This window comes from Hesperophylax consimilis, chromosome 8 (assembly GCF_061612785.1).
Source record: "Hesperophylax consimilis isolate HC1 chromosome 8, BYU_Hcon_1.0, whole genome shotgun sequence".
Lineage (NCBI taxonomy): Eukaryota > Metazoa > Arthropoda > Insecta > Trichoptera > Limnephilidae > Hesperophylax > Hesperophylax consimilis.
Window position 1 is genome coordinate 3468076 of NC_142843.1, and position 14046 is coordinate 3482121.

The window sequence follows — 14046 nt, forward strand, 5'->3', positions numbered from 1 at the left end:
AAAGAGACCACTCGTCAAAATCTTCATTCATATAAAAAATATATCAAAACTTGGCTCAAAACAGCCAAAATAGATATTTTTTTCTTATAAGTTATTAACAAAGCCATTAATTATACTTACAACTAATTAGCTTTAAGAGTAGATATATAATAAAGTCTGCTATGTGTTTGTTGTATCAATTAATACTTGTTGTACCAATTAATATTCATTGAGCACTTAAATATTTTTGGAATTTTAGTAAAAAGTAACTGAAATTACGGTAAAATCAATCACCATGTACAATATTTTATTTTTATTTAAACCACTGTTTTAAATATCCACATACAAATAATAATGCCCACGCACAGGCCTCGCCTTTGTGGGATTTTTTTTGTTACTCTCTTTTATTTTTTGTTATTATGTATGTACCTGTATATATATGTATCAAAAAAAATTTTCAATAAAAAAAAAAATAAAAAAAATAAAAAAAATCAAATAAGATTTTCTTGCGCACACCGGGATTTGAACCGGCCTCCATGGTCGAGAGCCTTATCCCTCGACCATGGAGGCCGTCTTGTCCGTACATTAAGTTTAAAATAATATCTCAAATATCCGGCATCAACACGGGCTTAGTACTTTTGAAGTAGTACTCAATATGATTTTACTTTACATATATTTTACTAGACCGTATTATACCTCTATTAATAGCCTATATTTATATCTATATTCATACATATATTATTTTTTTGCACGAATTTTTACAAAGAAGCCCGGTTATTTTATTTCCCCCCCCAACGTATATACCTGCCATTACAAAGCAAGCACTCAACGGAGGGCAAACATTCTGTACTCAGCAAGTATATTATCAGTGAAAAGCACGCAGCTAAGTTGACATTAAAGTTGCCCCTTTTGGAAAACGCGTCTCCAGAATTTATGAAACAGTCAACCGTGGTTGTTGCAACCCTCATTGGTATAACTAAGTATGCATAAGAAGGGAAACGAACCATTTTTTCACAATAAACAAAGATATACTCCAAAACTTCACTAATTTATGTAATAATAATAATAATAATAATTGCATGTTGGCTTAAAAGCGCAGACCCTTGAAAATCAGGAAAATTACTTGTCAAGATTGAACCTTAAAAATATAAACAAAAGAAATACATTTTTCAGTAGGTACTTTATCGCTTGCCTAATTCTTGATACATCAGTTCCAATTTGTCCTTTTCTATCAAAATAATCAAGGAATTTATAAAAACTTGACTTAATTGAAAGCCTTGCGAAGTCCTGTTTTAACCCGACCTTTTAATATGTTTTCGAGATAGTGTTAGTTTTAAGTCCTGTTTTATCTCGACCGTTTTACATGGTTTCAAGATGGTGTTACTGTTAAGTCCTGTTTTAACTCGACCGTTTTACATGGTTTCAAGATGGTGTTAGCGTTAAGTCCTGTTTTAACTCGACCGTTTTACATGGTTTCAAGATGGTGTTACTGTTAAGTCCTGTTTTAACTCACCGTTTTACATGGTTTCAAGATGGTGTTACTGTTAAGTCCTGTTTTAACTCGACCGTTTTACATGGTTTCAAGATGGTGTTAGTGTTAAGTCCTGTTTTAACTCGACCGTTTTACGTGGTTTCAAGATGGTGTTAGGACAGGTTGTTTCGGAGAATTTGAACAATTCATCAAATTTCAACGTTCATTTTCAAGCTCTGTGAAAGATTTTTTCAATTTCTGTTTTTATTTCAGTTTTGTCAAGCAACTGGCCTATAATGATATAATAACAGAACTTGAATAGGACTTTCACAAAACCCGAAAATGAACGTTGAAATTTAATGAATTTTTCAAATTCTCCGAAACAACCCGTCCTTAGTGTTAATAGTTCAGTTATTTATTCAAAAGATTTAATAAAACTATATGCACATTCTTATTCACATCTTTTCAATATTATTGTTAAAGAAAGTTTGAAATTAGAATAGTCATTGAGATAGTCACATTTCTTTGTACAAATTGTGTAATTCCCTATTTGAAATGAGAAAAAAATGATGCACTTATAGGTACTTACATATCTTTACATTACGGAGAAAATTTTGGTTATGATTTATTTATTAAATTAGAGACATAATTTTTTGCACGCAAGGTCTACATGAGGTCATATAACTATGTACTAGTGAATGTACAGAACCCGGCTTGGGATCAAAGGGACACATCCTTGTCTAGTTTACGTGTAATATCCCTCGATATCTGCGCTATGTGCATAGTTGCACATTTCACAACGTACGAATGAGCAACATATAGATATGTCCCGTTCCTCTGTGGGTTGCATTTCTAGAAAACTCAGTTACATTTCCGAGCTATATTCTGTGTGAATGCGGGTGGCTGGATTGCAGATTGCATGATTCCAAGCGCAAACACTTGCAACCGGATTTTTGCTTCAGGCATTTTTTTAATGGTGACATTTTTACGTTGTTTTATTTCTTTGCATTTGACTCAGTTAGGCAAAACAAAATTTGTGAGCTTTTGTGGATATCGTACCGATGGAAATAAATAAATAAATGGATAAATTTGAAATAATATATTGGAAAAGCATTTCTGAAAATTTTATTTTGGTTATTTGGGAAAGATCCGAAATGCACTGTTATTTTATTTATTTTACAAACTATTTAAACATTTTGCATACAAATTTTTTTTTTTATTTATTCACATTTAAACCCGCTAAACTACTTATGTAGTTTGTCAGCAGGGACATAGAGACAACATTTATACACTCATAAGATACAATTTGAACGGTACATAATTACATAAATTGGTTACATTGCAGAAAAGTTTAAATAGCAGCATAAAAGCCTTATATAATAAGCAAGTAAAAATAAATGTTTGAACAAATTAGTATTATCAACAAGTACATCAATAGTTTCATAAATAGAGGTAGGTAGTCAGGTATTACAAAATAATTGTTTTTCCATTTTCTAAGAATATCTAACTAACTAAATTTTGATTTAGATAATCCAAGTAATATTTACTTTTGTTCAGGAATCAGGCCGCGGGCACATACACCTGGTGAAACTGACCAGACTGCTCCGACTAGCCCGGTTACTGCAGAAGATGGATCGCTACTCGCAATACAGTGCCATGATCCTCACTCTCCTCATGCTGTCTTTCACCCTGGTGGCCCACTGGCTGGCCTGCATCTGGTACGTCATCGCAGAGAAGGAGAGGATCCGGAACGACAAGGACTGGGACCTGGGTAAGTGACAATTTAATCTGATTGGTATTGTTATCTTAATGACCGAACAGTTGAGGATTGTTGTAAACGGAAGTGGTGCCCTCTGTTATTTTCCAAAAGAACCGTTGAAGTTTTTAAACCGCTGCAGTGGGTTTTATCTGCCTGTTTCAATAATTCTGTAATGAGTAACCTAACCATTCTTCTTCTGCTAGTCGGTCAGTGCAATAAAGAATTTCAGCAATAAAAATTTTTCACTGTGAATGTTCACCTTCTAACTTGAATACTGTAATATCCTCGGTACTAGTATATGAGCTCATCCATAGATGGAACTAAATTAATCCATTAGATTTCGAGAATAATAGAATAATAAATAAGGTGGCAACCTCAAGGTCGGGGTCCAGATTATTCCAACCGCCTGCTAATTAAGAAATCAGAGCCATTGTCAATCTATCACAATAAAAGTCAAAGTTTTCGTTAAAGATGGAGTTTTATTGATGGAAGTTTGTCAGAAAACCCCGGAAATAAAATAAATAATAGTATTTTTTTTACAAATGTCAATATTTTCACAAAATGTCATAGTTAAAATTATTAACAAAGTTTGCGGCAAAACGATCGAAATCTAACAGGATACGTATGACGACATTCGTACCTTGGTTTTGTCGGTTAACAGTAAGGTCCGTCCCTGTCGGGTCAGTATGATATCAATAAATCCCAATTTAAATATTTAGCAAGATTTCCAAAAAGCATGAATTATTTTTTAAATAATTTGTAAAATGCAGCAGTGACCCGTGTGGTAGTCTACACAGCGCAACTTTGCACAAAATACCGGTGTAAGTTCTGTCAGAACCCGCCTACCAATCACAGGGCTTTTTAATTTTAAACGTTTTAATTTATTTTTTTCATTCAATATATGTAATAAAGCATATATATTCAGAATCAGTTTTCGTTGATCTATAGGAATATTATATTTGTAAGCCATTATTTATCTATTTCTAATTTCATGCCCGGCTGGGCTTTTACGAGTTATGTTTTTATTTATTACAAAGAACATCTAAATAAGCACAACAAAATCAAAAATAAAACAGAAAACAAAATAAAAAACAACCTTTAAAACAAAAACAAAGTCAAAAAAGAAATAAATTCGAAACTATGTAGATACTCCACCATGTAAGATGGAAAAATACAGACACTAGGATGATTACAATACATTGGTAAGATAAACAGAGCTTATGCGTATTATGCAGAGGTGTAGAAACAAATTTTGGAAATTTTGAATCTTATTGGAAAACCCTGTACTATAATCAAAAATACTAATTTCGGTTGTGTCTGTCTGTAACTCTAGTTCAAAATTGGAACTGATTATAATAAAGCGATAAATCGGTTACGTACTTACCTATTTTGTTATATTTTTTTCCAGATTTTTAATAATTTTTTTTTGAATTATTTTTAGGTTTTGGTACCAACCTGTAATCAAAAAATTTAGGTTCAACGAAACGAAAACAAAAAAACCTGTTATACCTACAGTGACCTTCTTAAAATATGAACTTCTAAAATGTTTAATTAGAACAGCTTTATACTTCAAAAGAGTCAAATTTAAAATATCAGCTAATATAGCATAAGAATTACCAATGTGTGTAATCTATTTATAATAGTATTATGGTAGCCTGGAACCGTAGTATAATTTTCACAATAATACATACTAGGGAACCTTGATCCAATATAGGAACATGAAAGGGAATCAACATTAATATTTTAAAATAAAATTATTTTAATTTTGTTTTTTTTCACAATTAGAAATTATTTTTACATGTGTGAAAGGTATCATTCATTGATGTATTATACTAGATTAGCCCTGTCTAGTTAAATTCATTTTAAAAATAACGCCACGTAGCGTACGTCACAAATATGGAGATGAACTTAACAACCCAACTCTGTTTAAACTCCTTGTATAAGCGTTCAAACTCGTAAGCGAAACCACGGAGAATTAGTTGTCAGAGGTGTTGTAATATGGACATAATTCAAATTTAAATATTTGGAACTCGGTTATTTTTGTGATTGAAAAAATGAACTTGCCCAGCATAGCTGAGAAGCAAAATAGACCAACAAAAGGTAAAACGCAATACACAGTGCCCATTTCGCATTGCGACATAATGCGTGGGCCTTTTCATAAATGTGCATGTGAACCAAACCAAAATTGTGTTGGGGTTATTTTTAAATGAATATGCCGTGTCTAGTCTAATTTAGTATATGGTATCATTAGATAATAAGTACAAATGAATACAATATTATATGTAATTGAGGTACTTTTCCATTCCCGAGAATAACCATCAAGCAGACGCAGTGTAAATGGATCAGAAATGAAAGTTTTGATCCACTCCAATGTTGATTGCAAAGTTCCCTAATGGGCCATGGGACCGAGGATTTAATATTAGAATCAGCATTGCTGACACTGCAGCTCAAAAAAGTCCGGGGAAGTTCAAACTGCAAACTTACCTGTCGCAATTCCTTAACTTTCAGGATTATGCCAACTGACTGCGTTTCGGGAACACTCTGCTACAAACTAACAAAACCCTATTTGTTATAGGTATTAGAGGGTGTTATTTATACTTAATTCTGTACACATTCGCATCAAGTATTCTCCTTTCTTCGTTTATCAGCTCTACATGCTCAAATCATCTAAGCGTCACTTTCATAATTTTACTCACTATACTTACATCAGCCTAGCATTCTTTGTGAATCTCCATATTGTTCACGCGTTCGTAAATCAAGGTTCTCATTTATTCAGCATTCAGTCTACTTTTATCCTTGCCAGCTCTATGCCTCACTGCTATACAAAAGGGTTGGTATCAGTACTCCAGCGTGGACTGCTAGCTCCGCATCTTTGGACAATTTTTTGATAGTGTTCAGTCCTCCGTTAATGAAGTTTCTTGCGTTTGTGCTTCTTGCAATATCTCTCGTAAACATACTTCCCAAATGGTTCAATGATAACTCAACACAGTGACTATTCAACACACATTTAAAAAGTGATATAAAGTCATTAAAAACGATGAAAAAAATTAAACCTAACCTAACCTAACCTAACCTTCTTAACCCAGTTAATAATGTTTTTGTTTCATCATTTTCCATGACTTTATACAACTTTTTTAAAGATGTGATGAATTATCATTTTGATGATTTATCCTGTCACCTTCCGTATTTGCTTTAGTAAATCGATATTTAGATTTAAAAAATTCCTCTGATAGTGCTGCCAATGGGTATTACTGCTTTATTTACATTTTCATTGCCTGACCGATCGATATTTGTCAAACAACAAGATTTTTAACAAAGTACGCGATCTCCGTTTTAATAACGTAGTAATACGTCCCTAATCCTGGGGGTTGGACAGTTTAAAAATCTTTTTTTTTTTTTTTAAAGAAAGACAAACATTCCCAGGTTACGAATAACCCAACAATGTTTGAAAATCTCCTACTACCACCACAGAAAGCCGAAAATGTTGCTTGTGTTGTGATGGAGGACTTAGCCAGCCAAGGAATCGAACACGCGACGCTCGGGTGAGACCCAAGCGCTATGCCCACTCAACCACTGACCGGTCTGTTACTAATACTGCGGTAACGTTTTCTTCTAACCTGTTCCTATCCCTCCGTATTATCTATTATGAGTAAAACAGGTACAGATTAATAACCACGGTGAGATTATGCAGCCTTATTTAACACCATTTGTGATGTCCTGCAAGTACTCATGTCTCTATATGAGGGAAGCGTGGCATGTGTTCACGTTACCCAGCTGCACTGTTCACGTTACCTGTATGAGATTTGGGCATCACTTTCAATAGTTTTTTTTTTTTATTTGTCGATTACTAATTATTCTTTACATTCATGTAAACTTCTATGCAGTTCGTAGTCCCCGTCAAAAATTAAGCTTACGTAAGTATTTTCATTTCGAGAATATTACATTGATGTTTCCCCAAATATTTTATGCTGACAGGCTTTCAATATCAGGTTATTACCATAAAGTCCCTCGAAAATGCTATGTAAATATTTAAACTGGCTTCGCAACTCATTGTTATTCACCGAGCTAGTCTGAGTTTGTTTTTCTATTCATTGTGTCACTAAGGGGTTTTTTTTACAAATTCGACTGTATTTTTTTTAAATCAACAAATTTTCAAACAGAAAATCATCCAAATTGTTTTACACTGATAATTAGACATTTTATAAGTTTTCGTTACTCTAAGTTTTATCACACCAGAGTTCAACTACTTGAATCCTGTAGGACTATACGACCACAGTAGGTACCTACCTATCCCCAATCAGGGAAAAATTGTACGGCTGAAGTGAATGAGGGGGGAAGGACATAAGAAAATCTTGTTGGATCGAAGTTAATAAATTTAGCCAAAGCCATTTCAAGCAGCAATTTGATTTAAATCAGTTCGATAATAAGAGTATGTACCATTCTGAAACGTGATACATAGATACAGATAATTCAATACGTATAATTTAATTTAATAATTATAAGTGAAATAACGCATTGGTATATTTATTTATCAACGCCCTTCTACATAAATAACTCACTGAATCCTACTTAAAAAGCATGAAATTTGTTTTATTAAAAACCACAGCTTTTGGTTTCTTTATTTAATATCAACGGTACAAATATATCATAAACAATTCTTTCATGTCACAGTTAAACAAAAGCCAAAAATAAGAGAATTCGGTCTAGAAAATTATGGAAAACCTGACAATAGAATGTCCGTTTTTTTTTTAAATTCGCGATATATGTACTTCACTCACGAGAGAATTTACAGAGCAAAAGCCGTGAGCGCTTTTGGCTGGTGGTAGCAAGACTTGAGGGAGAGGGGGACGCCAAAAACGCTCTTAAAGTTTACCAAAGAGCACTGGCCTACATTGCAAAGTGGTACCCTTTTGAAAAAAATACCTACAAAACTTTCAGTTGCTTGGATATTGAACGCGGAAGATTACCTACGCTAGATGAACTATTTTAAATATAGTCACTGTCCCCATGGAAGCAGCAAACTCCTCCTGAAAATCTTTATGAGGAACTGGCTGCATTTCAAAGAATTTTTCTTTCACTTGAAGGAAAATCCATTGATATGTGGTGTAGGTTTTTCAACGATAAATCAGCACCAAATCTGTTGAAAATGGTACAATATGTGTGCAGTGTTCCCGTCTCCAATGCCTTCGTAGAAAGAGTTTTTAGTGTAATTGGTAATGTATGGACTGACGAAAGAAATCTACTAGGTATGAATATTGTAAAAAGCGAATTATGTGTTTTCTTCAATTTAAATGTCAGTTACACTGAACTTAAAGATTTAATTTCAGGCAATAAACGATTATTTAAAGCAGTAGCATCTAGTGCCAAATATGTTAAAAAGTCATTTTTTGCTTTAAAGCAATGATAAATATAAGTTTTATTGTTTACTAAGTGTTTCATTGTGTTCACCCTCAGTAATTTTCGGTAATAATTCTCTGTTTGATCTGACTAAAATCAAAGGGGTTTATAATTACCAAAGGACCCTTTGATTTTTCGACAAATTGTACTAAAAAAATCAAAGGGGGGACCTTTTGATAAAAATTTTTGGCGATTATTTGAAATACTCCGTCGTGTTATTACGACCCATAATCTACATCAACATTAGTTCAACGTAAATTCAAAATACTGTAAACTATACATTCATCTATCAAAAATATAAGAAGATGAAAGTATTATCTAGAAATCTAGTCTTCTACAATGGCACCAATCAATTCCATTGATATGCTTGGTGTAACTCGAATCTCAGGCACGAGGACTTCCTTGAAGGACTGAAGTCAGAGTAAAGTTAGCCTCTCAGAAGGCGTACTGAACGATGCCCACAGATATTTAGTACAAAACTGCCGACCCTTTACCAATCGCAAGTAAGTCTGAAGCCTTAAAATACCATTGACTGTCCAAAATCGAACGGTCTATTTGATAGAATATAGAATACTCATGGAGGGAAATAATTATACCGAGTCTGTGGACATCTTTAATTTATCTTTTGACAAATACAATAGATTGTTACTGAGGCAGTTTAGTTATTTATAATAAATACGTACTGTATTAATATAAAATTTGTACCATTCATATGTAAAAGCATCTAAAAACCGCGTTATTAAACTAATAATAATAATAATTCCCCTAATAAATGGATTGCAATCTTTAAAGCACGGATGTCGTGTGGGTATGCTGTCCTTATTCCACCGGTATATCAATGGAAGATGCTCCGAGGAATTACCGTAATTGATCCCTTCGGTAGCGGTATTTGTAGCGGTAAACATTTGTAGACGGTTGACATAAATTTTTCACATAAGTTCAACAGCTTGGTGGAATGATTTACCGACCTCTGTGTTTCTTACCCCCTACAACATGGGTAAATTCAAGACCCAAGTTTACTTCTCCCTCTCCTTAAAAAACCATCCACAGAGCATCCTCAAAGATGCAATGGACCCTGAGGGAAATTATTTTTCTATTGGGACCTCCTGTGTAGCGTTAATATAAATAAAAGTCGACAAAACAATGTTGGGAAATGTATTTTAAGACATTACATAGAAAGTCAATAGATATAGGCACTATGTATACATACGGATTAACTAGAGTTGTTTATTTGTTATTTGATGAAATCCAATCAATCGCTAGGTCAATATTAAAGCTGGTTCCACGGCCAGTTCATATTCCGCTTGGATTTAGCGGATGAATAGAAGGAAACATTTGCGAGATTGAATTGTAATCCAAATCGTAGATAGTGATATGAAATGTGTGGCTTAGTGCCATTGTTTGAGTACAATGGCGGTGGTGGCGGTATATTGGATTATACAGCTGAAAAGTGTACAGCAAGATGACTTCTAAATAACAATATTTCATATATACATATTAAAAATGCGACATTCTCCGACACAAGCAAGCGAAAAAGAATACAAACATAAATTAGGTAAATAGGTACCGAGCCTTTGCTAATTCGAAAATTCACAATAGAAAATTTCAAAAATCTGAGAACGATACGATAGTGGCATCTATGGATATTTTAGTAATGTATGGCTCAAAGCATGCCTTCTGCATAATTTTAAAATTGGCTTCATTCTATGCGTTGCGTATATAATGCAAAATGTTAGTTTGGGGACAGATACTTTGGGCCTGTCCCCAAACTATACAAATCCCCGAAGTATGGGCGCGCTCGAAAAACTGTCCTCATTCTTTGCTTCCCACACATAAATATATATATATATATATATATATATATATATATATATATAGGTACCACAACATTTATTGCGTCCGTGCGTAATTCCGTCTTTGGGCGTCCAGCACTTCTAGTTCTTTTTTTTAGATTGTTTTTGTGAATATTGCATTATGTTTTACTCACAATAATTGCAAATATCCTATTTTTTTAATATTCATAATAATGTAGGTTTTGATGTTTATTACACTTTCATACATTTCAAGCGTCACGTACATACTCACGTCCGGGTGTATATTTTTTGTATATTGAAGGTTCCTTTTAATATAGGTTGCACGTCCGTTCACTCTAATTCAATTGTTATGTCTTACGTATATTGCTGACTATTCTAATAAAGGTTTCACGTCCATACTGAATAATTTATTCTGGCGTCCGAGTGTATATATTATTTGTTTGTTACATGGCGTTTTGAAGGTCGATTTCATTTTTACGTCTTCCGTATATAAGGCCCTTAAGACTCTTGGATTTGTTTTGAGAGTTTCAAAAGGTACATTTAGGCCGTTTTTATGCCCCTTATATTATAAAACCCCTTAGGATTGCATGACTTATTCTGTTATGGGAGATTTATTTCACCTTAAAAATAATCAATACAAATATTGTTTATTTTAATTCTTTTATATATCGAGACAAATAGACATCTATAATTTTTGCAATCTTTTGTTTATTTTGAATATCTACTTATGTGAGACTTCTTATCATTTTTACCAATGTATCTTATTTTATTATATGCTTTTGTTGTAACATTTTATTTTTTTCATTCTGTTTTGTTTTCTCTATTGTTTTAATTTTGAAGAATTTATAATAACTGCGATACTCAACTATTAAACTAGAATGTAAAAGTCTATTTGGTGTAATAAATAAATTAACAAATAAATAAACAACACAAAATATTTCTTACTCTTCTAGTGAAGTTTTCACGTTCATAGTGAATTAATTAATTACAGCATCTGTGGTTGAGAGGTAAGACTCTCGACTCGCAATCCGAATCCCGTAATCTGACGGTCAAACCCGGCAGGCCCAAATAATTTTTTATTTGTTTGTGTTATTTCACAATTAATACATTAAACATAATTTAAAGTGTGTTTGCAACACGTTCCAGAGTGAAATATACTCTCAGTATCGCCCTGGTGTGAGACAACCATTCGAATGGAAACGTTATTTCTAAGTTTTTGCCTTCCTTTTTTTTCTTTTTCTCTTCCCCATCTTCTTCCCCTCGTCAATACCTTCACCCTAGTACTCAGATTGGGGATGCCACAGTCTCGCTGTTCCAGAAGGGAGCGGTTGAGACTCTTGTGCGGTATATAAAAAATATATGTATTTATATATGTGTTTTATTTTTTTGGCATCCAGAAACACACCAGACCTGACAACAAACTGTCTATTGATAGTGAGAAGTTTGAATGAATATCTTGTTGCATCTTGTATACAAACGTACCTACTGGGCGCAGGCGTGTGACATTTTTTTTACAACGATATCCTTAGTAAAAATGTATCATTTCATAACGCGCCAGTTCGCTCCATTGCAGAGGGCGGTCGGACCTTTTTAGGACGGGACGTCAATTTACCGTCTACTGTAATCCATCTTACAAAAATGTCCACCCGCGCAGGGTGATTTTTAGTTCTGAGTGCTAAGTGGCATCGTTGTAAATGAACTAAATGTTGCCAAATCTAGCGTTTCGCTTCACCAAGGGCTCAAACAATACATAAAAATGTACAAATTCGCAAACGGCCATGGGGACGCAATACTATCGACGTAATGCGTGGACGCAGCACGGCCGTCGTTATGTATACAAAATAATATCTACTCGTGATCGGTCACGAGGATACAATACCATCGACGCAGCGCTTCTGTCGTTACGTATTCAATATAATAATATCTGTTTTTATATTTAACTTAATTAGTTCAACCTCAAATTGCAAAAATATATTGCAAATATTATATTGCAAAAATATATATATTACAAAAATATATTCATTACAAAAACTATTAATAACCTTACAAGAAAATACAATAAAAGTAATAAAAACAGGTTATTTATAAATAATACCTAGGAATGATAAGCAGAAACATAATATGTGGAGTTTATTAAAAAGAATTGAAAAGTACCTACACGGCACACACGCTCATGTAATCTATTTAAAGAAAAACACTGTAAAACCATTTCAAATAAAAATTCTTGTCTTAGAAGAATATGTTCAACATAATATGTATAATAACATTCTCTCTGATTCTATCTTCAATGTAACCAAAATAAATATAAACACTCGATTAATAATGTATTAAACGTGTACCAAACTGCATAAAATGTAATGACATATATTATGTAGTATTATGTTATAATAATCTTCTGTTTTAATAATCTCCTGTTATAATAATCTCATGTTATAATAATCTCCCTCTTGAATAACTTTATATTTTTTACAAAAAACGAAAGAATACAGGTCGAAACACATTATTAAAACCCGACGCGACCCGATGAAACGCGATGCGTGTTGAGTCGAATCAAATGTATTGTTTTCTTATGACCAGAAACACACTATGAACATCCGACGAGACGCCATGTCGGATGTTCATAGTGTGTTTCTGGTCATAAGAAAACAATACATTTGATTCGACTCAACACGCATCGCGTTTCATCGGGTCGCGTCGGGTTTTAATAATGTGTTTCCACCTTACTTCTTTTTAAACCACTTTATATTTATTTAACACAATATTTGGGTTCAATCCAAACCGGTCGACGAAATATAAATTAAAATAAAGTGGTTTAAAACAAAGTATTTTTTTCATTTGTATAATGTCAAGCCACAAAGTGTTTGCTTTCTTCGATAAATTTAATATTTTTTAGATAAATTTAATATTTTTTAGATAAATTTAAGTATAGTGTTTAAATTTTTAGATGCATTATAGAATAGTATATTGAGGAAATCTGTAATTGGTTTTTCAGTTAGGTAAATTACAGATGTATAAATGAACCACATTGTAAACTGTTGATTTCCCTGAAATAAAATAAATAAATAAATAATATCAAACAATAAGAAAAGTTATGAGGTGGTATTAGAGAATTTTAAATTGATTTTTTTTGTAACTGTTATAATTTTTCTCAGATATATCTAGGAGTAATTTATTAAAAAAATGTATACCGTTAAATAGTGATGTTGTGCTGTTGTAGTTCAAACTAGTGGTACGGTTAGTCCTCCAATATAAATAATTATTTTGCTTAAAATTAACTGTGGAATATTATTTTTTCAATGAAATCTTTATGTAATTGAAGTACTTAATGTACGAGTATTTTTGTCATAAATTTTTTTGAGAGGGGGAACTGGGAAACCTTGGAAAACATGTATTGTTGGATAGTAATATGGCTTGTTTAAGATAATTTTTATTAATATTTTTTGAATTGCAAATGGAAGTAGGCATGATTTATTTGCACCCCCCCCCCCCACCACAAGCCACGATTCCATATATTGTAGTAGTGTAGAATGTGCAAGTGCAAAATAAATATCTTTATATATTTTTAATGATACAGTATTTCTAAGTCGAAAAAATATAAAGATGAGTTTTCTCATTCTGTCTACTGT

At 32.9% G+C, this 14046-nt stretch overlaps 1 protein-coding gene across 1 annotated transcript in view; it reads left to right on the forward strand.

Annotated features, from left to right (window-relative positions):
* The window catches only part of Elk (Eag-like K[+] channel), a 622750-nt gene that overhangs the window by 547567 nt on the left and 61137 nt on the right, over positions 1-14046 (forward strand). Inside the window, exons 8-9 of the mRNA XM_089634754.1 lie at positions 3008-3225; positions 8929-8948. Coding sequence (XP_089490880.1) covers positions 3008-3225; positions 8929-8948 — 238 coding nt within the window. The remainder of the gene's footprint in view (positions 1-3007; positions 3226-8928; positions 8949-14046) is intronic.